At 44.0% G+C, this 27,626-nt stretch overlaps 1 protein-coding gene across 1 annotated transcript; it reads right to left on the bottom strand.

Moving 5' to 3' along the window:
* Positions 1 to 1,170: 1,170 nt before the first annotated feature.
* Positions 1,171 to 25,214, bottom strand: slc24a1 (solute carrier family 24 member 1). Its single transcript, XM_088921326.1, has 10 exons — positions 23,991 to 25,214; positions 16,611 to 16,688; positions 16,028 to 16,136; positions 11,522 to 11,572; positions 10,277 to 10,357; positions 6,327 to 6,439; positions 5,630 to 5,863; positions 4,916 to 5,005; positions 3,862 to 4,028; positions 1,171 to 3,281 (listed from the first exon to the last, which is right to left on the bottom strand). The coding sequence occupies exons 1-10, from the start codon at positions 25,038 to 25,040 to the stop codon at positions 3,032 to 3,034; spliced, it is 2,223 nt and encodes a 740-aa protein (XP_088777452.1). The 5' UTR covers positions 25,041 to 25,214; the 3' UTR covers positions 1,171 to 3,031.
* Positions 25,215 to 27,626: the final 2,412 nt, after the last annotated feature.

Raw genomic sequence — 27,626 nt, 5'->3', positions numbered from 1 at the left:
ATGCAGCAAAACATTGTTTCAATTTAATGTACATTTTTTTTAAATAATATTACAAATCACTTACAATTTAGAATCTATATACTGGCTTCTAGTTCAGCCCTTATGTTTATGCTGAGTCAGTTCTGTATCAATATGTCACAAATGCATAAATAAAAGGTGGCTATCAAACTTGCTGAGTTAATGCAGGTGCAATTGTTGGTTATGAATGTGTACATTACACTTGTGTATTGACACCTTAATAGCTTAAACAGTATATTAAAACCTTGTGTGAACAATAATGAAACCTAGTGAGAGCCAAGTTTATAACAACCGCAGATTAATCATGTATTTTCTCAAGATTGTTCTAATTTAAAAATTACAGTCTTTCACAAATTTGGGTTTTCAAAACACTATAAAAATTCTAAAAACTCACATTCTGAACCAACCATTTAAATCATGTCAGAAATCAGTGACCACTTTTTTTATCTGTTAAATTTCCTATTTACAATCAGTAAATACAGTATATTGGAATTATTTTAAATTTGCAATAGGCGTTAAGTTTGTATTCTTTGGTAACAAACGAACACATTTTAAACTAAAGTTACTAGCTCTGTAAACAGTGTTGTGATTAACTGCAGAAAGACCGAAATGTTTCACTGTTCATGAATAGTATAAAACACTTGAAAAGTGTTGTTTCTCTCAAGCATGTGATTTTATCTAAGCAGAACACCTTGTGGAAACCTATGTTTTAGAGAAAATATACCACCCAAGATTGGCAAAACTGAATTACAGAAATGTATAGCCTTTCATTCTAGTATTCTGATTAACATGGTACAGCAATTTCCAATGCTGCAAATACATGTATATACTGTACAGTACTGTATTTTTATTACATCAAAACACTTCATAATTTCTCCCCCAAAGCACACACGTATGGCAATAAATCAGCGTTTCCAGAATACCATACTGTTTGACTTTCCAACATGAACATGGCAATACTGTACGTTTAAAGTATTCACATGTGCACCAAAAATCATCCTATTCAGGCATTTAAAATAGGATGGAGAGAACAATAGCATACAGTTTGAGTGCATGCTTCTCTTTTTTTAACCTTGTACTGAATTATTAGATCTTAGATTCTCAGGCTCTATTTCCTCTTCCTTTTTTATGTCAAAACATGATTGTATGATGTTGGCAGTGTGTTGTGGATTGTAGGTATATGAGCATTACTTTCTGGGACAAAATACTGCCTTTTAATTCATCTGAGTGAATTCATTTGAAGTGAACCCCTTTTCTTTAATGCACCTTTTAAAGACGTTCATACCTGCAGGAGTACAAGTTACTCTGAATTTACTCAGGACTGAAAATACTCTCAAATAGTTAATGCACCAAAAAATACTTTTGAATTATCTATACTAAACATTGTGAGTTATTTTATTTTTGTAAGATTGACATCTTTTTATTTTATGATGTGCACTTTAATTTTAAACACAACTATTTTTCTCTGTGCAAGACTCCTGCATGGATGCATGCTGATGAATGTCTGCTGTGCTTGGTTTTGAGTGTTTGAGAGATTTAAGAGTTAGTTAGCATTAAATGATTAGACATCTGCAGAACGTACTGAAACTTGTCCCCTGAGGATTTTCCAAGGTGTGTACCAGTCTAAAACACAAACAGGATGTGCAAATTGTGTGCCCAAAAAATACTGCCCATTATCAGTATTTTTCTTTCCAATACATTGCCTGTCAAGGTTTAATTTAATTTGAATACGATACAGTTTTTAGTTTACTCTCTGGACAAAAACGTTTTTTTGATAAAATCTCGTCGCATTTCTGAAACTGAATTCCCAAACATTTGTTTCTAAAAAATCATTTTAAATAAGAAACGTACATAAACTAACCCTTCGCCAAGGGACTATCCTCACTGGGTCATTTTGCATACAGCAGGTGGAGAAAATCAAAAATAAAAATGTTTTGTGAAACAGAATGTAAGGTAGTACGTCACTTTCACTTTCATGAGAGGGGTTAGTCGGGAGCAGGTGTACATTATACTACTGACTGGTGAAGCTCAGTTCCTCTGCACACTATATAACTCTAAAAACTGAAAGTGAGGAAAAAGAGCCGGGCTTATAGGTGACTTTTGCCTTGTTAATATTGACTGACCTCATCATTATCATTGTTATACCCCATTCACACCAAGCCTTGAAACCATTATTACAGGCAAATCCTACAGTGATCTCGGCCCCCTCTGAGGATTACTTACACTAAAACTCATTGTGCTTGGCCAGAACTCACCCCAGCTTTTCCCCAAAAAGACCCTTTGCTGCATTTTAACTATGCTAAAGTGGGCGGTGTGAACAAGCCAATTAAGTTATTAACTGCTTTAGAGTGTTGAAAAACTATTCAGTTACATTAGTGATAAGTCCCACTTCCTAATGAAGCTTTTTAGATGGGGTGTGAAATGGAACACCAGAGAGACTGTTTGACCTTTATGTTGTGAATTATAGGAGCACCAATTCACCTCCATAACTCAATCTTTGACACCCTGAAAACATTCGCCACCCGCATAGCTAGATGAGTCCAAATGTGTGTGTACTCTACATACAGCGGTTGCCATCAGCTTTCTTTGGCAACCAATACCACCACTTAAAAAGGTCGCATAGCCTTTGTTCTCCACCAGTTGATGACTTGCATTGCTATAAAGAGAACTCAAATGAATGATGGGATATCGTTCCAGAGGTCCATGGATTAGGATTGGAACTGGGAGTTCAATTCCTGAACTGTGCTTTGGATAGATCTGTTTTGTGAAAAAGAGACTGCAGTTCATTCTTAGATGATAGTATTTTGGGAGAAACATGTTTGAGGGCATGGGTTTAGATGGACAGCAAGTTTGTTTTCGGACAGCTGGAAAGTGAATGTTTTTTTCCCCCATGAACAGTGGCTTTGGAGGGGTTTCTATGAAGGTGTGTAAATGCGCATCTGGGGGAGAGAGTGGCTTCCGTGAAAATGATCGTGGGCAGTGCATATCTGAGTTCGTGCGTGTGTTGAAGTCCTCAGATGGACACAGGACAGATGATAATACGGTCCTCCAGCATGACACTGACCACCAGGAACAGGAAATAGAGGCCGAACATGGTGCAGCCCAGCAGCTTGTTCATCCTCCACTTGCAGACAGCGATGGAGATGATGACGAAGAGCAGCATGAGGAAGAGGAGCACAATGGCACAGAAGAGCCCGTTACTGCTGACCTGTACTGGCACCATTCCGTTAAACACAGTGTACATCAGCCAGGGCACTGGGAGACTGCAGGGGAGAAAGAGCACAGCGCCTGTCAAACTTCAACAACCGCATAGACACGCTTCTGCCCAGTTTATCTGAGAACTAGGTGCCACGATGAGTAAAATCATGGTCTTCAGCCCCACATGGAAGAAATAGATGATTTTTTTCCAGTATGGAAAAAGTTTTTTTTATAGGCCTAAACAGCTTTGTACACCTGAAAGCCTACTGTCTGAATCAGGTGAATGAAGCTTTAAAATTAGTTTGTGAGCCATTCTCTGTGAAGCAAGTGTTACATGATTTACTTTTTGTTTTGAAACACACAGGCACATGGGCCTGGAACAGATACACGTGTCTGATTTCCTTTGTGGCAAAACAGTATTCCCATGTGATTCCACCAGGACAAGGAACTAGACCTCAGTTACATTCGATGGTGCTACTGTGAGAGAGGGACTAAAGGAGTGAATTGAGGGGCTGGGTTTCTTCAAAGATTTCTGGGTTGCTGGAAGGACTGCAACATGGTTAGTTGTGGCCTCACTCACCCCCTCAGGCACAGCCATATGGTCACCCGTGACAGTGGTGGGCCGTCTGGTCCTTTTTCACTCACCCCACAGTGATGTCGAAAATGTTGCTGCCCACAGAGCTGGACACAGCCATGTCCCCCAGCCCCTTTCTCGCCACAATGACACTGGTGATGAGGTCAGGGATGGACGTGCCTGCCGCCAGGATTGTCAGCCCCATTATTTCCTCCGAGATGCCAATGGTCTCCCCCACCTGGGCAAACGCACACATACAACTGTTTTTCAACACTCCCCGCACTGTGAGTGCAGTACACATTTCCCTCTGTACGGTAGAAATCTGCAGGGAGCAGAAGCTCATTGTTTCTTCAGCTGCGTTACAAATGAGTCGATTGAAATGTGGTCTAAAGCCTGTGATCTTAGGAGCTGCTTTGTTCTACCTAAGCATCTAGGTAAGCCAACAGAGAGTGTACCAGGACTCTTGTGTGGGACTGTGGTGAAGGCTAAATGTTAAACTTGAGTTTCCATTGAATTATGAATCCAAAATGATCACGTTTACTCTCAAGAGAGAAAACGAGGAAAAATGGCTTGGTTTCTGTATTTCTCCTTGGCTTGTTTCTCCCCTACCCTTCCAACAACATAAGATAAATGCCCTTTAAGTTTACATCCACTGAGTAAAACCAGACAAGGCAAACAAAAATGCTACCAAACAATTGTAATTTGTTCTAACAGAAAACTCTAGTTGAGTTGCCATTTTCTGCCATTTTTGCAAGCAACCGTAAGCAAAGAAAGCACCACTTGAAAGGAGCCAGGGCACACAACCCTAAAGAGATGATCCATGCGTGTGTCTTGAAAGGCGAAAAGTTTTGGAAGAACCGTAGTTTCTTTATAATAGGTTTTGTGTATCACAAGCAGATTACTGTCATTATAGAAACAGCTAGATGAACGAAGTGGACTCTGAAAGTATTAGGAACATGGCGTGGCCAGTGTGCTGCTACACGCAGGACAGCCGGCTCACTGTGCTGTGGGCTTGGTGGCTGCTGCCAGAACATGAATGCACTGCACCTTGCCCTCCTGTCCTATAGACCAGCCCCAGTGCTAAGTGCTGTCAAAGGTAAAGCTGTGCTAGGAGCATGCACACACCTGGTGAGCCCACCACACCATCAGATAGGAGAAAACTGCAATCCAGATGATGGAGCCCAGGAAAGTTATTACAAAGAACTTCTTTGATGCCTGTGAACAGAAAAAGTAAACAATTTAATTTTCAAATCCATACAAACTTGTTGTGCTCTCTCTCTAGAGAATATAACAATAAGGTTTCAAGCTCAATGTCAAGCTCCATTTTAGGTACATCATTATTAATTTGCTGATTGAAGTACCTGATGCCCATATCTATCTTTAAAAGACTGCCTGGTCTCTTGTGCCCTGGAAGCAGGTCTGCCAGTCTGTGCTCACCCATGACCCTGCTGGTCCTCTGTGCCCACTCATGACCCTGCTGGTCCTCTGTGCCCACTCATGACCCCTCCGGTCCTCTGTGCCCACTCATGACCCTGCTGGTCCTCTGTGTCCACTCATGACCCTGCTGGTCCTCTGTGCCCACTCATGACCCCTCTGGTCCTCTGTGCCCACTCATGACCCCACTGGTCCTCTGTGCTCACTCATGACCCCACTGGTCCTCTGTGCTCACTCATGACCCCACTGGTCCTCTGTGCTCACTCATGACCCTGCTGGTCCTCTGTGCTCACCCATGACCCCTCTGGTCCTGTGTGCCCACTCATGACCCTGCTGGTCCTCTGTGCCCACCCATGACCCCTCTGGTCCTCTGTGCCTACTCATGACCCTGCTAGCTTTGCTTACCGGGTTGCGCACATCTGGCACAGTGAGCCAAAGAGGGAAAACGATGGGCAGCAGGAAGAGGTAGGTTGCCTGTTTGCGTCGTGTCTCTGGCCATTCCAGGGACAGAGGTTCTTCGATCTCATCCTCCTCCTCATCTTCCTCTTCATCCTCGCTGTCCTCATCGCTGTCATCGTCGCTGTCGTCGCTGTCATCTTCACTGCTGCCTGAGCCACCCGAGCCTGCCGCATCCTCTGGCTGTTGGGTGGAGACAGGAAAGAGCGAGAGAGACATGAGGAAGAGAGAGACAGAGGTGTGAGAGAGGACTTTAAGTAAATAAGCAACTGTGAGCTTAGTTAAATAAGCAGCATGATGTGTGCCTCAGCTCTTCTGAGCACTGCACATAATTAGCTATTCATTCTAGTCTCTGAGGCGAACCAACAGGATGGTGTACTTGTGGGCTTAATATGTCCTATATTTCATTTATTGTGTATGTTCTGAGTCAAAGGAGAGGCTTTATGAGCTTGTAGTTTTACTGACTAAACACAACTGTGCAAGAGGCCTTTGAATTAAAATACCACACTGCACCAACTCTACATTAACATTTCTTTATTTAGTTCTTAACTAAACTGCACCAAAAAGAGAGAGTTGTGTCGCCAGCTGGGTTGACTGGGTCAGTGACCTGGCTCTGTTACAGGAGCTCCCCTGAGCTGTATCGCACCTTCTGGCCCTCGGTCTGCTCTGTCTTCTCCTCCTCCTTGGGGGCTGGCTGTGATGTGGATGGCTCTGCAGGGGGCGTCACCTGGACATTGACCGCGTTGGGGAGGTTAGTGTCTATCCGCCAACAGGAAGGAAGAAGAAAAGCAGAGGAATGTACATGTTAAAAGTGTCCGTGTGTCCACCCTGCAAAGCAGACATATCCTGCTGTGAAGTACTGCAATACAGGTCCCCTCTGCTTTTCATTTTAAAATCCACGTCTCTGAAACAGGTATGCAGAATGAAAGATCCTTTATCCTTAAAGCAAGAGCTTACATTTTGTACTTCTTCTGCTGCTTCTGTAATTAAATTTGTTTGTTCTCTTTAGCTTTAGGATGAAGCCTGCGTGGAACTCTCCATCCCGAGTCTGAGCTGTGAGCCCCTTGTCTCTTTGGAAACAGCTGGTATCAAGAGGTCACAAGATCTCACACCCAGCAGGTGGGCTATAGTATTTGGGAAACAGCGGTTTTCAATCAGGAGCCTGTTCCATGAATCATTTGTAATTCATTACTTAAAAAAAAGAACATTATGTCAGCTAACGTGTACGGAGGGCTCCTGTGTGCAAACAAAAGGAACACAATGGAAAAAGGGGATCTTTAGAGAGGAAACAAAAGGGCAGCTCTTGGAGCTGTCCCAGCTCCTTCCCCCTGAATACAAGCCCTCCACAGCTGGCGCGGTAATGGCTTGGGAGCTGCTCACGACCCGTGCATGTACATCCAGCCCACACTGCTCACCTGCGCTGCCTTTGCATATCATGCCTCCTATCTGTGAGAAGCACTTCATTGTTATAGACTGGAAGGGCTTGTCTCCATTGCAAAGACAGACCAGCATGTAGATTGGTGCCCAAAGCCCAGCACACAGGCACGAACAGGCTCAGGTCAAGAGAAAGGTGAAGAGAAGGGTTAAACTACACGGTTTTCATAGGCCTGCTCTCCCTTTGCATTACATAACACCTGAAAATCAAAGCACTTTCACATCCAGGAAGACATTTGTGTTCCTGCATGATCTTAGCTCAAAATATTGTCAGACAGAACAGAGAGCATCATTGACCTCATCCATATTGTGACAGAGGGCCCGTGCCCTGGAACCAGCGCTGAAAACCCCAGGGCACAGGAATAGAGTCCAGGCTGTCATGTGCAAGACATACAGCTGCAACATTTTCTCATCTAGAAATTGTGTTTCTGTCTTACAATCCAGAAGTACAGTACATATTCTAACCGTTACCACTAGATTTTAAGTTTCCTTTCAGCACCAAAGGTTTATTTGTACTGATAAACAAATCAGTCTCAGTTTTTTTCTTGCTGATAACGAGTGACAGCTGGGCCATGAGTACATACTTGTTCTCCTCTTGTGTCTCTTTCTGGGCACAGCTCTGAGGTAGGAGGAAGGCTGCTCAATCAAAGAATTGATCAGGCTGTCATGCTAATTGCTGGCTGGTCTGTGGCCTTCAGGAGCAGTGAGATGGGGGTGACAACAGTGACAACTAAGCAGCAAGTGCATGAGCTCTTTGCTGTAGATTATGCCTCCTTCTTTACACTATTTGCCTTGGGCTTTGTCTAAGCAACCTCATTCGAATAATAATGACTACAATAACGTCAGGACACAAGTGGACAAAATGGTTAACATTCTCCCAGCTGCAAAAGATAAATCTGTAACACTCTGTGAAGACCAGACAAAGGATCACCAATATTCATTTCTTTGTACATAACATTGATTTGATTTGTAATTCTGTTATTGTGACACAGAAATTGGAAGAAATGATTTTTTTAAACACTGTTAGCATAATTTCAGTCCAGTACTAATTTCTGTGCTTGAGTCTTCAAAAAACCCACTTGTTTCATTATTTTTGTGTTTTTATGAGACAATTTCCTTTGCGGCACTTTATGACACTGCATTTGTCAACACTGAGGGAACAGCTGGAGAACTGTAATACACTGGGTGTGGAAGCACAGTGCCTGCAATACCTGGTCTTGCAAATACACACAAGCACAAAGTGTAACATATTAATGGAACTCTCCCATTTTCGAGTATAATTGTAAATAACTTCTTGTTTCAGTGATTTAAGAGAGGATTCTTTCTTAGGTAAAAACATGATTTTACATCTTTTAACAGATACATTTTGCCCTGCGACAGACTGGTGTCCCATCCAGGGTGTACCCTGCCTTGCGCCCATTTCTTACCGGGATAGGCTTCAACTCCACCTGACCCTGAATTGGAAGAAGCGGTTAGAAAATGGATAGATTGAACAGCTTCATGTGAAAGATCAATTATTCTACACCAAGCTCTCCTCTAAAATCAGGATTCTACAAACATGCGACGCTGCAGTGCGACTTATCCTAATACATATCTGTATACACATAACAGGTTATACCAAACATTTATATATGTGTTTTTTTTATTTTATATCCTGATCTAAGTCTGTTTTAGTGCATTATAGAGTATACAGGCTTGTACGCATATAAATGAATCAATGATTACCTTTGAGGAAATAGCTGTTAAAGCCCCAATGTCAATCCAATTTAAGAATGCACAAGAGGCACAGAGTAAATTGCCTGAGAAACTGAAGTATCTCATTAACATCTAAATCTGTATTCTACTGCATTCATCTGAAGTCCTGTAACCAACTGTAGAGCACAGGAAATTTTCTCTGGTTGTCACAGGCTCATCTCCTTTAACTTTCTTGATTAACATGACTGTGACACAATGTTTTTGAATTCTGTCAAATGTTAGGATTTTATTACCTATGGTGAGTAGAGATATTGGCAGTTACAATTTTCCTCCAGTGATTTTGACGTGATTTCTGTCTAGCTATTGCCAAAACTACAAGTTTATATTCCAATATCTGGACCAGAAATGTCCTTCTGTGGATGTTTTCATTTCCAATGTGAGTTTTCTTTGTGTTCTCTTTATGGATTCTACAGTCACAGCGGTTCCTATGATCATTAAATCACTTGTCTCAGATTTTTTCTCATTGAGGAGTTTTTAGAATCTCTAAAGAAAACAGGATTTAGGAAACATTCATTCTCCCATTCAGAATAAACTGACTTTTCTAATTACAGAGAGTATTTTAAAATTAAGTTATGTGTTTGATATGTGAAATGTGTAATGTAACTGAAATATAAAAATGTAACTGAAATATATGTCTATAATGAGAAAAAATGTTCAATCTAGACAAATGATTTAAAGGTATCCTTCTTTCTGGGGTCCTACAGTATCTGTGATGGAAGGAAACAGCTAATAGAGTTGTAAAGGTTAGAGGAATAGGGCAACTGCAGAAAAGATCATATGAAAGATATTAATATTCATATGAAATACCTGCTCTTAGAAAATGAAGAGAAAAAGTGAGTGAAGTGGGATTACATTTGTATTCACCTGAAGGTTGCAGCAATATCACAGGCATATTCAGTGGTATTTTCATCCATAAGGCAGAGTTTGTAAATTACAAATCACATGGTGCAAGACTGCAGGATTAAAGCAGAGCTCAGGGTTATGCCTGTGCATCATAATACTGCAATTCGTGCACAAAATATTAGATAGCTCGCGTTGGATTCAAAACACAGTGGTTGCCTACTGTGGCACACTACCCATGTGGGTGTTGGTTGCATTTTACCTTACAGGGAACCTGCTTTGCTGACAAAAACCTGCAGTTGAAGACACTGGTTTACTGCAGACAAGATGAGGCATCATGCCTGCAAACCGGAGGCAGACACAAGCACAGGCAGCCTTCTCCAAAGACGGAGCAGAATGATCAACGTTAACAGTGTTGCACCAAGAGGAAAAAAGAAGCACTGGACGACACTGGACAACGGAACGACACAGCGCAACAGCAGGGGGAGAAAACTCACATCGGAAAACAAACACAACAGGAGGGTCAAGTGTGGGGCCCCAGTGAGCTGTGGAGCTCATCCAGCTCACCTTCGGATTTTGCTTGTCCTTTGCTCTCTACCTTCCCCCTGGCCATGTTGTTCATGATCTCAGCCTTGTCCTTAAACTTTGCTGCAAATAAGAAGAAGTAAATGTGGTCGAGATCTGTGTCAAGGGCTTGCAGTCTCTCCTTGCCTGACCTGCAGCAGAGATATTCACAGCTCAGCACAACATAGACAGCGGCTGCCCATACGTTACAGTGTGTCCATGCAAATGAGTAAGGAATGTGTGTTTCAGCTGCCACAGTATGTGCCAATTTGTTTTACACAAACTAGAGAAGGACAATCCAATGGACAGTTCTAAAATGAAAAAGTAATTAAAAATATGGCATAATGTAACTCTGGATGTCTCTTGTCCAGACACAAAATAGTTTAGTTCGACATATTTAGCAGGTCACGTGCTCAGGACATTTCCATCCTGTCAGGTGTCTCCTACATGACCTGAATCTCTGCCCTCAGGATCTCCTGACCCACAGGGAAATCCAGCCATGCGCCGTTAAAGAATGACTAAAATCATAGTAATATGGCACAAATGATCAATGAATAAGACAGTGGAGTACTTTAAAGAGTACTTTATATCTAAAGAGCCCTATAGTGCTAAATGAAAAACTCTGAAAAAAAGTACAATTTTACTATGTTACTTCATTGCTCACAGTAAGACCTCCATGCCACAAGCCAAGCTACAAGACACCAATGTGTACATGGCACATGGAGGCACATGTACAATCTGTTTGTCAAGGCTGCTCATCTTACAATGTCAGGACAAGAAGAGATTCCAGGGCATTGGTATAGGTGCCTAAGTGCCCTCTTCCCTGGAAAAGTTACAGATGCTCTTCACAGAGCCAGAACCCAGGGACTCAGTCTACCGAGCCCCAGACACTGGGACTGGCCATGCTCGTCTTACCTGTCCCCTGTACTGAACAGCTGGGCTTTACATCCCCACTCAAGGCAGTCTCTAATGGACAAAGAGTCATTCAGAAAGGGAAGAGTAAGGCTGACACTGTATTTTTAAAATGCCACAGGCGGACAAGAAACAATATTTAAAGGCTGAGCTAGCGTGCAAAGAACAGGTACAGTATAAGGTTGCAAACGCACACATTAACACACATGCACCACATGTTTTAGAAGGTGATTTTTTCAGTGACAGAAAGGCACAGGGGGATGAAGGAGGCTTAAGTTACAGCACAACAGGCGATGGCAGGGAGAGGGGGCATTGAGCTGCTCCCCCATTTCTTACCTGCTCTGCTCTTGCCCTCCGAGAGCTTTACCTCTCTGTTAAAGATGGACTCTATGGGGCAATGAACACAGGCACAGTCAGCAGGACAGGACAGGGGAGCTGAGGCCAGACACCTCCCAGGCTCAGCTCAGCCAGAACTGAATAATTAAACGCTTAATAGTGCTAATCATTTTTTAATTAGAACTTTTTCTTTCTCAGCTGCCAAACGGTCATGTATTTTACTTTCTCTGTAAAATCAAAAAGTGAAATTGAACTCACTACAATTGTTTAAGGGCTGATAACAACTTTATTAGAAGCTCCAATTAAATGAATGTGTTAATATTAAGTATTACACCTTAGCTGAGCCAAATAACAGAAGTCCAGAATGTTGTTTTTGAGAAGCATCATGCGCTAAAGGATTTCCAGCACATTTAGTTGGCTTGTACCAGTTTTATATCATCCCATGGGATCTATGTCATTTTGCAAATGCTGGGAATGGTTGTTATGAGAGAACCACATTCCCTGGTGAGCTAAAGAGATTGGGCTTGCGCTCTCTGGCTCTTATCCAGCATGTATTAGAGCTACAGAAAGCTGATTAAGTAGCAGGAGCCAGCAGCACTGTACCCAGGCCACAAGGGTGAGGGTTGAGGACAGGCTGAAGGTCACTCCCACACTGATGCAGGGATGGGATGTCACAGCAGGTCATCAGCCTGTCTTTGTTGGCCATGGCCAGCTTGTGTAGGTGCTCCTCTCATAGGACAGCAAGGGTCCTTAGTGAGCCACATGAAGTCAGCCCATTGGGTTGTGCTGTGATGGAGAGGGGCCATGCAGAACTGTTTCGTGTACCACAGGCTGTCCCCATAGCCAGCAAAGAAAGCCCCCTACAGAGCCACAGCCCCACCAGGCCATAACACCACACCTGAACTCTGGGGCTCAAGACTCTTAATCCAGCAGAAGCCAGAGATCAGGTGGAAAACAGGGGAGATCTGGTGATTGCAGGAACCTACCAGCTCTTTTTATAGGCTAAAAGGGCCATTTGGATCACTTGGATAGAAATTTTCCCACCCACACAAATGTCACACATGACTGGAAAGGCAGGACTCAAGGAACACACAGATACATCCGATGTGGTTGTTTGGTAGGGCCTGTATCCTCATGGGAACTCTTGTCTCATTCACAGCAAGTGATTCCTTCCTCGCTCTCCTGGGGTAGTAGCCACAACACACCTAAACGGGTCTGTTGCTTGTGACCTGGGAAGTTTGTCAGTTGGACTGGTTACGCTTTTAAGATAAAGATTAAGCTACAGTAACGCTTTTTATGCAGTTAGGATGATCTTCAAAATCGATATCTTACAATCTAATTTGTTTGGTATAAAACTTTAAACCAGTCCCTTGGTAAACTCTGACTAATGAGCCAGAGAGACCTAGTTCAGAGCCTTACATAGAAGAACATTGTGCTCAGACCTGCTCACCTCCCAACTTGCAGGCCATGGTGAATTAATGTGATGATTGATATACATAGAGCTATTTATCTGCTTAGTACCAATCTCCTCTTAACTCATTTGGAAGCACACTTTGCTAATCCTTTTTACCGGAGGAAGGGCAAAGGGACTCTAATATGACATAGATTTAATGCATTGTGTTTGTATTTTAAAAGATGGGCACACACTGGAAAACATGGTATAATATGTTATACCACATACAGTATAACTTGCAAGTACCCTATATGTTCTAGGTGTATTACTGCTCCTTTGCATTGTACAGATCAGATCAAGATGGGATCATCTAACACGTAGACTGATGGGGTGAGTCTAGTGTGTGGAATCAATGTAAATTCAGTCTGAAATCTTAAATATTTAAAAACATTTTAAGCCTAATAAAAATACGGAAGTTTCTAATTGAGAGCACCATTGAATTGATTAGAGCATATAGTTCTGTATGTATTATATATTAGCATTATAAATTATACGTTTGAACAGTTAAATTTGACATTTAGAATTGTATTGACTGGGAAGTGTTGAGATTACTATCAGAATTAGCATGGTTTGACACAATCCCCTCTCCCAGAGAAACGGGATAGCCCACTTCTTCCTGGAAATTACCCAGGATTTGCAAGGGTCAGCAGTAAAATTAAGACAAAAAGGTCTTGACTGGCTCTTCTCCTCCTGCAGCTGGAGAGCAGAACTGCGATTGACTGTAGCACAGACAGTCAATATCTGGGGCTCGGGATGCTGCAGACTAGACTGTGCAGTATCTATCACTGGCACTTCCTTGGTTTCAAATTAAAAGCTTTAGCTTCAAGGTCTGAAACAAACTATGCCAGTAACAAACTCCATCTTGTGTATGATATCAATTCAAAAGATTTAAACTGACTTATAAATGAAACATACAGTGTGCATGTTAGACCACATTCTGCAGTCCTACAGTTGACTGCCACTTCAGTTTAATCTTATAGTCTCTAGCCTGTAATTACTAATGACAAAACACCAATTTTTTGCCTACAGCAGTGTCCAATTGCACACCCTAGTGGACAAGCAGAGACTATTCACTGCACACAGACACTCTACAGTATGTCGCTGTTTCCTGTTAATCAGTGATGCAGTAAAACTAATCAATAGGCTCAAAGTCCTTGTCTAGGGCAACGTATGACCAGTAGTTCCGACCGGAAGAAAATTAACAACAAATATCCTTTCTGCATTCTGCAATTTGTTGTTACTTTCCTAGATTTTGTAGTGCCCTTATCAGGCACCAAGCAGGCAAGCAGTTGGTCTTGCTTGAGATGTCAGCCCCAGAAGACCATGCTGGGATAGATGGGAACTTGTCTGGGATAGTTGGGAACTATCAGGGACATTGTTAACTCCTGGGACTCAGGGGAAGGACAGAGGTTTTGTACGTCGTACGCGAGTGTACATGTGTGGCTGTCCCATGCTTCCCTATCCAGGACTGTGATGTCAGGGTCCCACCCTGACTTCTTGACTTTTGATGGTGTTGAAAGCAGACATCCATGTGTCAGCTGGTTGAGGAAGGGTGGGAGACATGCCGCATTTCCCCCTACAATTCGACCGCATCTTCTACTGCAACCTCTGTCGGGCGCTATGGGGGCCAATCAGCCATGAGTACCAGTAGCAGAAAAGCGACAGGACACCTACAGGTACACCCACGCTGTCAAGTGGAGCAGGAGGTACGAGGCCACGAGACAGCCAGAGCTCTGCACCAACCACAGGGCCCTGTACAAGGAGGTGAGGGGGCAACTGGTCGCCGGAGAGAGGCTGTGGGTTCCCAGACAAGTCTGGGAAAGGACGCAGACAAAAGAACTGGACAATAAGCTAAATGCACCAGAGGCTGGTGACCAGAGAGGTCCTCTATAGACACACGTTCACCAGGAACCCGCATTGCCCCCAGGACATGTGTTTCGTTGAGGAAACGCAGGAGCACGTGTTCTGGAGCTGTTCCTGCACCAGAGCAGTGTGGGGGCAGAATGGACAACACTTCTCGACTCCTGCGAGCGGGAGCGGTGCTCAGTTACCAGTGCATCCTGCTGGATGGACAAAGGGACACAGTACTTGCTTTGGCTGCTGTGTCCCTGATAAAACAAGGACTGTGGAAGGCGAGGAACACTCTCATCCGGCACAAAGCAGAGTAGGGAGTGAGGGAGCTGGAGGAGAGGATCCTTGCGGACCTCAGAGGGAGGATGAAGTGCGACATCGCAAAATGGGGCTTCTCCACGGCGAGGGAGCGCTGGAAAGGACTGTGGGCCCTGTAAAGGAAATCCCTGTTCCTTGGAGCTCCTGCGGAGGACTGGACAACCGCAGTTTCAGAGCAGGGACAACAGCAGGTGGTAGGGCTTGGAGGGACTCTTTCATTGCGCAAACCCAGCCCCAGCATCCAATTGCCCTGACTGGGCAATTTTTGTATTATAGTAGATATGCATGACTTGTTAGAGTGTGTACTTACTGTAAGAAGTTTATTGTGAAAGAACGTTTATTTTTATAGAAAAAATATATTTTTTTGTATTTCATAAAAGAGCACTTCTAATGCCACTCTCCTCTGCGTTTATTGCCTGCACTACAGTTTGTAGAACATGCCCTTGTTCTGAGAGGTGAGCCAGTATCAAACCAGGCAGAGATCACACAAATAACTGGATCTAATTAATAATAAATTAATAAATTCTAATTCATAAATTTTCTAATAAATTTAGAAAGAACTTGCACTAAAAATAAGTTAAGTGTTATACTATACAATTTCTGTAACTATTTAATAAGCAGTACTCGAACAGGAAAATTAGCCCCTTGCCTTTACAGACACATCAAGCCTAGTAGAAATAAAGAGACACGCCCACATTGGATCATGCTACAGCCTGTCCTGGATTACTGAGCTGCTCATAGTCCGTGCTTTGGCCAGTCAGTTCTACTCCTGTATTACTCCACTTTGCCATTTCACATGTGTGTTCTGCCTAGTGTATGGCGAATTAGAACATTACAATCTCCTTGTTGGTATATCAGCGTACTGCCCCAGTGCCTTGTCTTACCTTCTCCCAGGGGGTCGAGTGTGTGGATCATCAGCTGGAAGATGGTGTTGCGCATGGTGCTGTTGTGCAGCGAGGCGGAGCTGCCCCCTCTCTGGAGGGTGGGCTTTAGCTGGGGGACAGAATTGTGGGGACACAAGATCAGGGGGCTCAGTACATCAATGCGTGCTGGCAGCTAGACAGATTTTCTTCCCAGATTGTCATCCCCAACACAGCTTTGACAAAGAGCTAATACAGCCGCATTTGAGCACAAAGCAGAGCAGACACTAGCGCAGATGAGTCATGCAGATGCTCCTGCAAAGGGATGTCACTTGTACTGCTGGTGTGCAGGTGAAGTGGGCCAGTGAACACTCCCACTGGGCTGTGTACATCAGTTCAAAACTGTGGAGCTGCTAGCAAGGTATTCAATGACAAAATGCATGCAATGTCTGCTCCAAGGCTTCACAAACACAAAAGGCTTTATAATTAAAGGAGCAATGGAACCTTTAGATTATTGCTCACTGATACAAAAACTAAGGAAATGCAATTAAAGTGACTGCATGTGTTTAACGTTTTGTGGAACAGGTAGAGAGGTAAGCATGCCTACCTTTAGTCTGTTTTTGTCCTCGGGGGGCAGGGGTGGGTGTTGGGGTGGGGCATTGTCCCTGCTCAGTGATCCATTGCTCTGTGAACGACAACGAAGCATCCAATCAGTCCTGACAAATCAGAATTTGTCAGAGAGCTTAAGAAAACAAAAACAGTTTGCTACCCTTATGAACCTAAAAGTCTGCTATGAATTTTGGCATTTGGATAGGCCATTCTTCAGATAAATATATTGCACCTTTTCAGTATCATTGCATGGTATCCACAGCACACAGGTGACTTATTAAAAAGTTACTTATTCCTGTTCTTAATCATCATCTACATACTGCCCAGACACTTCCATCAGAACTACAGTATGTGTCATGTTGGCTATCCTGGGGTACACCATTGTTTCCCCACCTCTGTACCTGTCTGTCCCCAACACCTCTCAAACTGTGAGACTCTGAAGAGCCTTAACAGTATTTACTTCCAGACCTGTTACTCATACAGGTGTATGTGACAGAGCAGACTAAATTAAGAGTCTTTTAAGAACATACTGGAATGTTTACTTATTAGTTTTTGTTTTTAGATGTTAGACAAATAAGCATGTGTCTGATGTTAAATTAAAATATCTATATGCTGAATATCTATATGCATTTGATTACTTTAAATCATGTGAATTGGACTTGTTTCCCCATGCAATACAGACAGAATAATGTATCTAATTGATTGCTGCAGATAACTGAGTGTGAGACACAGCTGTCTGAGGACATGGTAAGACTGGACTAGTCTGAAGGTCATACCTGAAAGTACCCAAGCAGCATGAATGAAGTTCTCAACAGGAAGTTAAAATGCAGCAGAAACTCCATCTCCATCTCATGGACACTACAGAACTGATTGGCCTCTCGGTCCACTAATGAAAAACAGTCCACTGCCTTTAACAAAAGCTCTCGTGGCTGTTATGCAAGGCAAATGAGAGCCCCTTGACAGACAATGTTAATTCGGCGCAGGCAGGCAGCTGACAGGCTCATTAGATTCTGATTATAGGAGGAATGCAGGTGTGGCTGTGAGGGAGACTGAGCAGAAAACAGTGGCCCAGTCTTTCACACAGCACTGCAGCCCAGAGTTACACTGAACAAATAACTCTAATAAGAGTTAATATGAGAAAACATTACCCTGAGTTTCATATTCTATTGCATTACACTGCTACTCCAGACCTACATTTGTCAGTGGTTACAATTTCTGTGCCCAGTGATGATTGTAACCAGTGATTGTTGTTATTGTTGCTATTTCTTTTAAAATTCATGTATACCTCAGCTATCTGTCAGCAGAAAGCCACTTAGTCCTGGCAGAGGGAGTCTGGATTTTGGGACACCAATTAATCTAATCAGTATGTCTTCAGAAGCATGGGGACCACGCACACTTCACACAGAAGGTACCCCAGTTCAGAATCAAACACTGGACCCAAAGAACTGCACCCAAAGAACCCAAACAGCTGTGTCTCCCACCTCATAAAATGCAACTCCACATTACTCGCGCATGAGTCTTGAACTTCAGACTTCCTGAGGTCACGTGTGACGAAGAGTCCACAGTTCAGCTCTCTTCCTTTTGTCTCTGATCCTGTACTAAACATTCAGCATCGGTGACAGTACGCCAGATAAATGCTAGAAATCCCAGATCAATACAAAAGTTTTTCTCTATTAATTAAACGGTTTTTTAACAGCTCATACCATGATGTGCTATAATTGCTTTCCCAAGAGCAGTGACCGTGGTGATTTTATTCAATGTCATGCTGTCAATAGCCCATTATCTTTCCTGCCCTACAGTACAGTGGCTGTTAATTGGCATTGTATTCCAGTTCTGTCTGAGTGGGTATTTAAAACAGGGTTGGCATGGATACAACAGTCAGGCTGTCATTTTCCTCCTAAATATGAAACTGAAAGACAAATGTCTTTTCTTTCGACAATTCTGTGACAGAGAAAATAGATTTTTATTCTGGCTAATTATCCCTTTCCCACTTCCTCTCCTCCCTTTTCCCATTCACATCCCAATAACAACAGTGTCCAACCTATGGGAAACTTCCATGTGTTTTATATTTTGTCATTTCTGCCAATAGCACAGGCTGGTTGTGTACAAGTGGTTGAGACCTCCCAGTGAACCAGATGTTTCAAATACCAGTTCAGTCAACAAGAAATAATGTTGTTACTGGACTAAAAGAACAGGGGAGCAAACACAACCAGGCACCTCTTTTGTAACCACTTTATCCGAATCAGGGTCATGGAGGAGCCAAAGCTTATTCCAGCAAGCATCAGGCACAAGGCAGGGTACACCCTGGGTGGGATGCCATGCCAAGGCAGGGCAGACACACACTCACACCAGGGCCAGTTTTCCCAGAAGACCTGCAAGTATATCTTTGGACTGTGGGAGGAAACCCACACAAACATGGAGACAACATACCAACTCCACACAAAGAACATCCCAGGTGCAGAACTGAACACAGGATCCCAGTGTTGCAAGGTAGAAATGGTAACCACTGTGCTACCGTGCTGCTCCAAGGACAAGAACTATTATGTTTAATCTCTTCTGGAATTTGAAATTAAAACGGGACAAATTTGAAACACTTGCGCTGTTGAGAAACACTTGCAAAGTCTCCAGGACAGTTTGGGACAGTGAAGTGAAATGTCATTTTTGCTGTGTACCAGCGTGATTGGGCATTACAACAGCAATATGGAACATCCCTACAATAACAGCCAAAAAGACTGCAAACCATCTGCAGAGGTGAAGGAATCTCAAATCACTGTACAGATGAACAGAAGACTGTGCACAGAAGACTTCCACAGGGGAATTACATGGGCATTGCCTGCATTATTTTTTTTAGTTTACAGCAGAGTTTAATGCAGAACCTCATCGTTTTAGTTTTGCAATTGCAAACCTCTCATCAGCACTAAACCCAGAATGGCCAGATAAGAATTGCGAAGAAGAACACAGATGAGCTGCAACAGTTTTAGAACAAGCGTTTTATGACCGGACAAGATGAAGATTTCTCAAAGTAACAGAAAGGCAACAGTGTGGAGGAGAGGGACTGCAGATAATCCTAAGCACACCATCTCATCAGTGAATCATGGTGGAGGCAGTGTCACGGCTTGGGCAGGTTTGCCTCTGGAACAGGCTCACTGGTCTGAATTGAAGAAGTAGCTGATGATGGCAGCAGCAGAATGGATTCTGAAATGTACAGAAACCTCTTGACTGCCCATGTCCAACAAAATGCCTCCAAACGCCTTGGGTCAATGACCAGAAAAATACCGCAAGAGTTCATCGGAAAGAAGAAGAAGAAGAAGTGGAAACCTTTGAACTGGCCAAGTCAACCTCCTTATTTGAATTCCACTGAACATGCATTTTACACATTGAAGAGAAAAACTCCACAAACAAGAAACAACTGAAAGTGGCTGCATTTAAGGCTTGGAAAAGCATCTTAGAGGAACATAAGATTGTGATGATGTTGATGGGTCACAGACTTGAAGTAACACTGCATGTAAAAGGTATGTGACCAAATACTATTTTTACTCTAGTTTTAATTAAATTAATTGGTTCCAATACTTGCTGTCCTAAAACCTGGGGAAACCGAACACAGATATTTTGTTCTAATATGGTTTAACATATATGCACCAGCATATCCTGAAATAAAACCTGGAATATAGTACTTTTTCCCCATTTGTTTTTTTTTAAATCTGAAACACACGTCAATAGTACACTGCAAAAATGACAAATTTCCCTTCTCTGTCCCAGTACTTTTCACTGTCTGTAGTGCATTAACCAAAGTGCTATCAGGAGCCCAACTCACTTCCTCGGGTGGCAGGTTTACTTTGTGATAGAATTAGTTAGCGTAGCGAAGCTGCAGGGTTGCAGTGCAGTGAGGAGCTGTGTCTGGAGGTGTGAAGGGGTCTGTGAACCCCAGAGTGCAGTAATTGCCTGTCTGCAGCAGGGCTGCTCATCAGCTGAAGCCTGTGTGCTCAGCTCGATGAAAACCCCTGACCCAGCACTAGTAAGACTGATTTAGCACTGTGGGGGGTCTCACCACATCGAACAATATCAGCTTTTCTTTCAATTACATTTAAACTCCGTTAAGTGCTGCAGATTGCACTTCTCCTGCTGATGCACCTGACAAAGTGAAAGCCCCCTCCCTGTGGGCTGGATTAGGAGCTGGGGATCAGCTCTGGTTCAGTAAGGACTGCTGGTTAATTAATGATGCCGGACTCGACTTAGTGAGACCCATTGCTCTTGAGGCAGGAGGGGGACATCCAGTGACCTTGCTTTAGAGCACAGAGCCAAAGCAGTGATCACCTGTTGCTGTCTGGAAGACCAGCTAGAACAGCCAGCAGCAATCCCAACGGCTTCATTACCCTGTTTTCAAAGGACTAACGAGCATTGATGTTACTGTAAACTTTTTTGTATCCAATTTGTTTTTTAATTGCATGCATCAATCAAAAGCAGCAGCATATTAAGTACTGCAAGCAGAATGCGGTGTGGTCCCCACTGCACAGCTTGTCCTACCGCCAGTCAGAAGCAAAGGACAGGCCTCTACACTGTCCAGCTTCTTTGGTTCCTAGACACAGTGACATAACCAGGGCATGGAAGTTATGTCCTATATTTTATCATATACTATATGGAAGAAATGCAAAAAGATTGCCCTTTGGAATTCAATGGCAAAGATGTACTTGACTAATTCGTTTGATGCATATTTGCATCAAAGCCGGGATCTATGTAAGAAAGGTTTTTGGCAATAGTGGGAATTCCGAAATTTCCTATACACTAAAATTATATGATTGTGTCTTGAGTTGTAAAAGGTCCCAGGTCCTTTTTGTCCACTGTGTCTTGTTAATCTGTGCATTTGCATTCAGCATACTCTTTGAAAGAAAGGTTTCTAGTAGCACTACAGAATTAAAATTTAATATGTTTCCAGCTATAGATCGCATTGTGCATGTTGAACCTGAATAAAACTAACTGCCAGTGTCAACCTTATTTACTATATTTCCATCCGAAGTCTGAATAACTCTCACCCTCTCAGACATGATTTCTTCAGACAAAAAATGCTTCATTTTAAGATCACTTTATTGGCCATATTCAATTTCTTGCATTAGGAATTTGTCTTTTCACGTACCCCAGCTTGCTCTCCATAAGACACACAGACAGGGAGAGAAGCTTGGGGTCAGAGCACAGGGTTAGCCATTCATACGTTGCCCCTGGAGCAGCTGGGGTTAAGGGCCTTGCTCAGGGGCCCAACAGAGTTGGATTCCTCTGGCGGCCATGGGATTTGAACCAGCAACCTTCCAGCCACAGATCCTTAGCCACAGTGCAACCGCTCCGCCCAATCATTGATCATTAGGGTCAAGCCTCACAAGAGGTCTACTAAAAAAAGCCAAATGACCCGCTCCTGAGTTTAAGAGTGTGAATCAGTAATCGATCAAAAGAACTTGAGCACCCACAAGAGACTTCCCTTTCAAACCAAGAGAAAGGTGGTCACTCTGCCCCAGAGCTGAGCGGCAGCAGAGAAGCAGTCAGTAGTGGTGAGAGGGGAGCTCGACCCCATTCAAACTGCTGGGTAACCACAGGGTAACCTCGCTGCGGCTGTATTAGAAATCTGTCACCAAACACCTGACGGCTCTAATGAGAGTTAATAAGGGGAAGAACATGCAGTTAAATTAATAAAATAAACATATGCACTCACTCTGGAAATCAAAATTATTTTAATGACTTCCTTTAATCAAAGCCTAACATGCAAAGAGGTTTTCTATTAGCTCATCAAGAGGTTGTACTAGTGTCTACAGGGAGCAAAACCCAAATATTTGTGCTGCAAAACCATGGATGACACCTGCAGATTCCCTGCTTTCACAAACTTCTATTTTATCAACCTTAAAAGAAAAGAAGAAACAACTATCCTCACAAATTTAACATATTTTGGTATGGATAGATCAGCTGTTGTCAGTGCCCTACAATACTTGCATAGTTTTAAAGTTCCAAAATGTTTCTGGATCATAATATAACTCCTAGAAATGAATGGATGTCATTTATTTATAATTGTAATATTTCTATTGTAATTCTAGCACTAAAATTGCTGTCCTCTGCCTTGACTCACAGTTCCTCACACATTATCAATATATTCAGGTAGCAAATCACCAGTTTATTGTCTTGAGTGCAATCCCTTCCCTTTCTATTTTTGGAAGCTGTGAAGATGATTTAATTGTTATATTGTATATATTGTATAAATACTATGTTTTAAATGCAGTCCTTTTCAGATCCATATAGTATGAAGAATATCTCTACATCATAAAGCCTCAGTGCCTGTCTCATTGAGTGTCTGTTCCTCTCTGTATCCTGGCTCACTTTCTCTCACCGTCTCACTGGCTTAGCACAGTCCAGGAGCTAGCAGAGAATGAAGGTCAGGGGAAAACAGGATTAGACACAGAATTATACACCAATGTGACTTTATGAGGTGGAACGCCAGAGACAGAGGGAGAGAAAGATTCCTCACGTGTGTGATGTTTCCTAATTGACAAACATCTACAAGCCTTCAGTGAACCATGCTGCCAGACTGGCCATCTTGACACAATAGTTTCTATCCCACATGCCCATCATTAACAGCTAACTGCCCAATGCCTCAGAATTCAATGCACCTCTGCGCGCTGCACTTTTGACTTGACTACTGTGGATTTATTGTCCTGCGTGTTTAATGTTCTGTAATGTACTGTGCACATTGTGTGAAAGTGTTGTCTTTTGTACCGTACACGTCCAAAGAGAACAGCGCAAATGCAAATTCCAATGTATATGTACATGTGGCACGTAAACTCCTCTCTCTCTTCACTTCCTGCTCTGGCCTGCCTGCTCACTGACAGAGACGTAAAGAGAAAGCCATACAGAGTCCAGACTAGAGTGCTTATGTTTTCTGAAAACTCCCCCTGTCCCCTGGATGGTGGGAGGAATGTAGCAGTGCACTCTGAGCAGAGGGTTGGAGATGCTGTGTAAAGCTAGGAAATCAGTATCAAACACACCCTGGAGCTCATCCACGTCTCCTAATTGTCAAAACACTCTGAGCACTCAGGTATTTAACCGATCAGATCAATTAACTGCACAGACCTCACGAGACCTGTATTACTGAATGCAGCTTTTGCATTACCACAAAAATGTTATCTGTTCAGATTGATCAGGACTTTGACCAATTAACTAATTAGGAGCTTAAGCAGCATCGAAAACCCTGAGGACTCTCCCTGTTTGAGGCCCATTCACTGAGACCCCACTGTTTTTCGCGTGCTTCTATTTACGCCAAAGTCACGCGGCACAATGACAAAAGCCAAAGCCTAGTGGTCTCACGGAGGGGGGGGGGGCAAGAACACCGGCAAGAGGCACAGACCTTCTCGGGCTCCTCCAGGGAGATGACCTTGACGATGCTCTTGTGCTTGTTGAGCTGCGTCTTGAAGGCGTGCTCGAGCTGGACGTTGTACTTCATGAAGAGCACGTAGGAGCAGTACCCCGTCACCAGCAGCATGCTCTCCCACCACATGATGGCGTTGTCCAGGAAGAAGACGATCAGCATCATGAGGTCCAGGATGTAGAAGGAGACGTCCCGGAACAGCGGCCACCAGGTGAGGTGCAGGATCTCGCGGGAGAACAGAGCGCACATCCCGATGACGAAGAGGATGTTGAAGACGGCCGAGCCCACGATGGTGCCGATGCCGATGTTGCTGTGCGAGATGAAGACCCCGATCAGGGAGGTGAACAGCTCGGGCGCCGACCCCCCCGCCGCCATGAAGGTGGCGCCGGCCACGTCGTCCGAGATCTCCAGCTTGTCGGTGATGACGCCCAGGGCCGGCACGAAGAACTCGTCGCACACGATGGCCAGGGACACGAACATGTAGACCATCCCGAAGATGTGCAGCGACACCCAGCCCTGGCGCCTCTGCTCCACCGAGAAGATGTCCTCCGGGTACTCGGCCTTCTGGTGCGGCATGCCGCCATGGGGGGGCGCTGTGGCGTTGGGCACGGGGCTGGGGGCGGCGGTGGCGTTGGGCGGGGGCGTTGGGCTGGGGGGGGCAGTGGGCTTCGGCGGCTCGGGATCCACGTAGATGCAGTGCCGGATGTTAGTCCGGTTCAGGGTGGTGGGGGCGGGGGGGGTCGTCGTCGTCGTCTTGGTCAACGGGGAGGCCTCGGCGGTCGTCGCAGAGGCGGTGCCCTCTGTGGTGTGGCTCGAAAGCTGCCTGTCGTCCACTCCCAGCTCGCTCTCCCCCTCCACATCTCCCTCACCTGCTGTCCCAGGAGGGCTCCCGGCGTACCGCTCTGTCCAGGGGGCTGAGGCTGTGGGGCTGCTCTTGAAGGAAAGCTGGTAGACGTAACAGATCAGGACGCCCAGCAGGATGAAGACAATCCGGTTCCACTGCAGTCTCTTCCTCCTCGACAAATACATTTTTCACCCCGATTCTTCGTCCGATTAATGGCTAATAATTATGCATAAAAATGTTTTTTTTTGTTGTTTGTTTTTGTTCGTTTTTTCGTTTCTTAAGAAAAACTATTCTGGCGACGACTCCCCCATACAATCTGTGGAGCACCCTTCAGGCCAGCGCCAAAAAAAAAAAAGAGAAAAAAACTCAGGTTGGTAAGAAAATGGGACAACTCCAGCGCTCTCGGGTTCATCTCATCCTCAGCGGGTGGTCCTCATTTTCGCAGCCTGTGGAACAGAGGGGTTATCAAGCTCAGTCAAATCCACATAACAGATCTGAAATGTAGTCGGTTCTGAACAGCTGAGTTATCCGGGCAGTTTCCAACACACGGCCCTGGAGAAGCGCGTGTCCGCGATGAAAGGAGCGCGCCGGCCAATGAATAGGGGTTTCAAAGCGCTCAAGGTGAAGGTACAGAGACACCTGTTACTATGGCTACAAATAATATCATCCTCCGCTCCTTGTTAGATGTTACATGTACAAACTAAAATCGCGATATAAAACAAAAAAAATGTGAGGGGCGTATTAACGCATCCTATGTCATTCAACCAAAGTAAAATAAATACTTTTGCCAATCCTCCCGTGAAAAGATATTCAAGGCACACAAACCGCCTCCAAATCCGCTTAGTGAACAAAACCCAGAGATGTGTGAGAGATTGAGTGCGGGGTTAACTGCATTTTCCTTTTCCGTTCCCGCTATATCAATGAAATTTTCCCGTACAACAGTTAATAGTCCGCGTATGAAGTTAGTAAAAAAAACTTCAGAACAAAATGCAGTAGAAACATTATGTTATAGTTATTTTCAAGGCAGCTCGGTCCATGTAGTGGTTACGTATTCCCGAAGCTTTGATATTCGTTTTTTTTTCTTTTAGAGAGCGACACGGTTTAGTGAGAGATGGAGGTGGAAGTTACGGCTCACCTGTGAGACGGCGTGACGGGTCGGCGGCGCCTCTGCCGAGAGTGAGAGCTCTTTCCCGGCGAGTCCAGGACGGTTCCGCGGCTGGACAGCGCTGTGTCTCTGGGACCTTGGTGAGGCTCGCCAGCGTCTCTCCCCACAGGGCTGCAGCTACAGAACACACGCCAGCAGCGGATCCCCACACTGGATCAGTATAATACCCAGAGTCTTTTAAGAAGATTACGTGTTGCTCCTTACACTCTCATTAGCCTTGGGACAAATTTTCATTGAGCTTCTCTTGTGTTTTTTTAACCCCCAGTTTGGTCCTTTCTGTTCCACCTCGCACGCACTAGCCCCCCGAAGCGATGACTCGCCCAGACGGATACCCACAGCGTGGTGCTAAACGGAGGGCGACGGACATCCCCGCTATGTAATGTATAGAGCCACTGAAAGGTCAGTCCGCCAGGCGGGGGTTTTAGAGAGTAACGACGTTAAAGTGATACCTTGTAGTCTGGTCTGCTGAATGAAACCTGAACTGAGACGCACCCCGCGATCAAGAATTGTCAAGCTGCGCTGCAAATAGCCGCTGCCGTCCATTCAGAAAACAAATAAGAAAAATACAACTACGAAGCGATGAGAGGACAATGACATCTCGTTGGAAAAATTCTAGTCAGAAAGTATATACCAAATATATTGTTTGACTGATACCTTGCTAGGGAAAAAGCTTACAGTACCCTGTACACTACAGATAAATAAACGTAAGACATGATAAAAGAGCTTTCTGTCTCAGAATAATATCCTGTCGGTATTTGGCATTTAAAAACGCCTCGCTGTGCACGACTAACAGCTTTGTTTCTGAAGACCACATACGATAGCGCTACTCAATTAAAATAATAACCGTTCTTTCACTTTCCAGCACAGACAGTACTGGGTGGTGACCCCTGAGGTAGCACTTAGTGCATTCTGCACGTTAGTGCAGACACTTCTTTCTTTTTTTCCCACAGATTAGAACAGGCATCTTTTTTGTTTAAGCTGTTATGTCCTCCCCCCCAGAGGGATACATCCTCACATTTGATCAAAGGAATAGGTAGTTTTCCAGATGTGTTCATCCTATGATAATCGTTTAAATAAATGTCCACAGCATACTTCCGAATGTATAACTTATACATCTGAAAATATTTCAACATTTCATGTTTGTGTGGCACGGTGCTCCGGCGTTCAGTGCCTACAAGAGCCGAGGACCAGGCGATGCGCAGCGAGAGGCCAAGTCGCAACAGCTCCGGTCTGACAGGCCAGGTGTATGGGAACGAGGGATTATCGCGGGAAGAATATATACGATAAACGCTCCTGCCTTGGAAAACTTTTTTGTTTTAACATGACATTTTCCTTGTGTGTAGTAAAGAAATCACCCATCGGGCTTGCTATTATAGAAGTACAACGTCATACCGCTTTATTTGCGTTCTTGCGGTTCCATCTAGTGGAGATACAGACTACATGCACGGGGAAACGCGGGGCTTGTGTGTGATTTGTGCTCAGAAAGACGCTGAAAATGTTCTGGTCGTATACCATGAAGAACCATCATTATTTTTCTGGCTTTCGCCTTGTCGTCGGATTGAATTCAACCCTCTAAGAAGACTGCTGTTTCAAGTCCGTTACTTGC

Source organism: Atractosteus spatula, chromosome 7, assembly GCF_055471065.1.
Source record: "Atractosteus spatula isolate fAtrSpa1 chromosome 7, fAtrSpa1.hap1, whole genome shotgun sequence".
Taxonomy (NCBI): domain Eukaryota; kingdom Metazoa; phylum Chordata; class Actinopteri; order Semionotiformes; family Lepisosteidae; genus Atractosteus; species Atractosteus spatula.
Note: the sequence above shows the minus strand (reverse complement) of the source record. Positions and strands in the feature narration are given on the sequence as shown.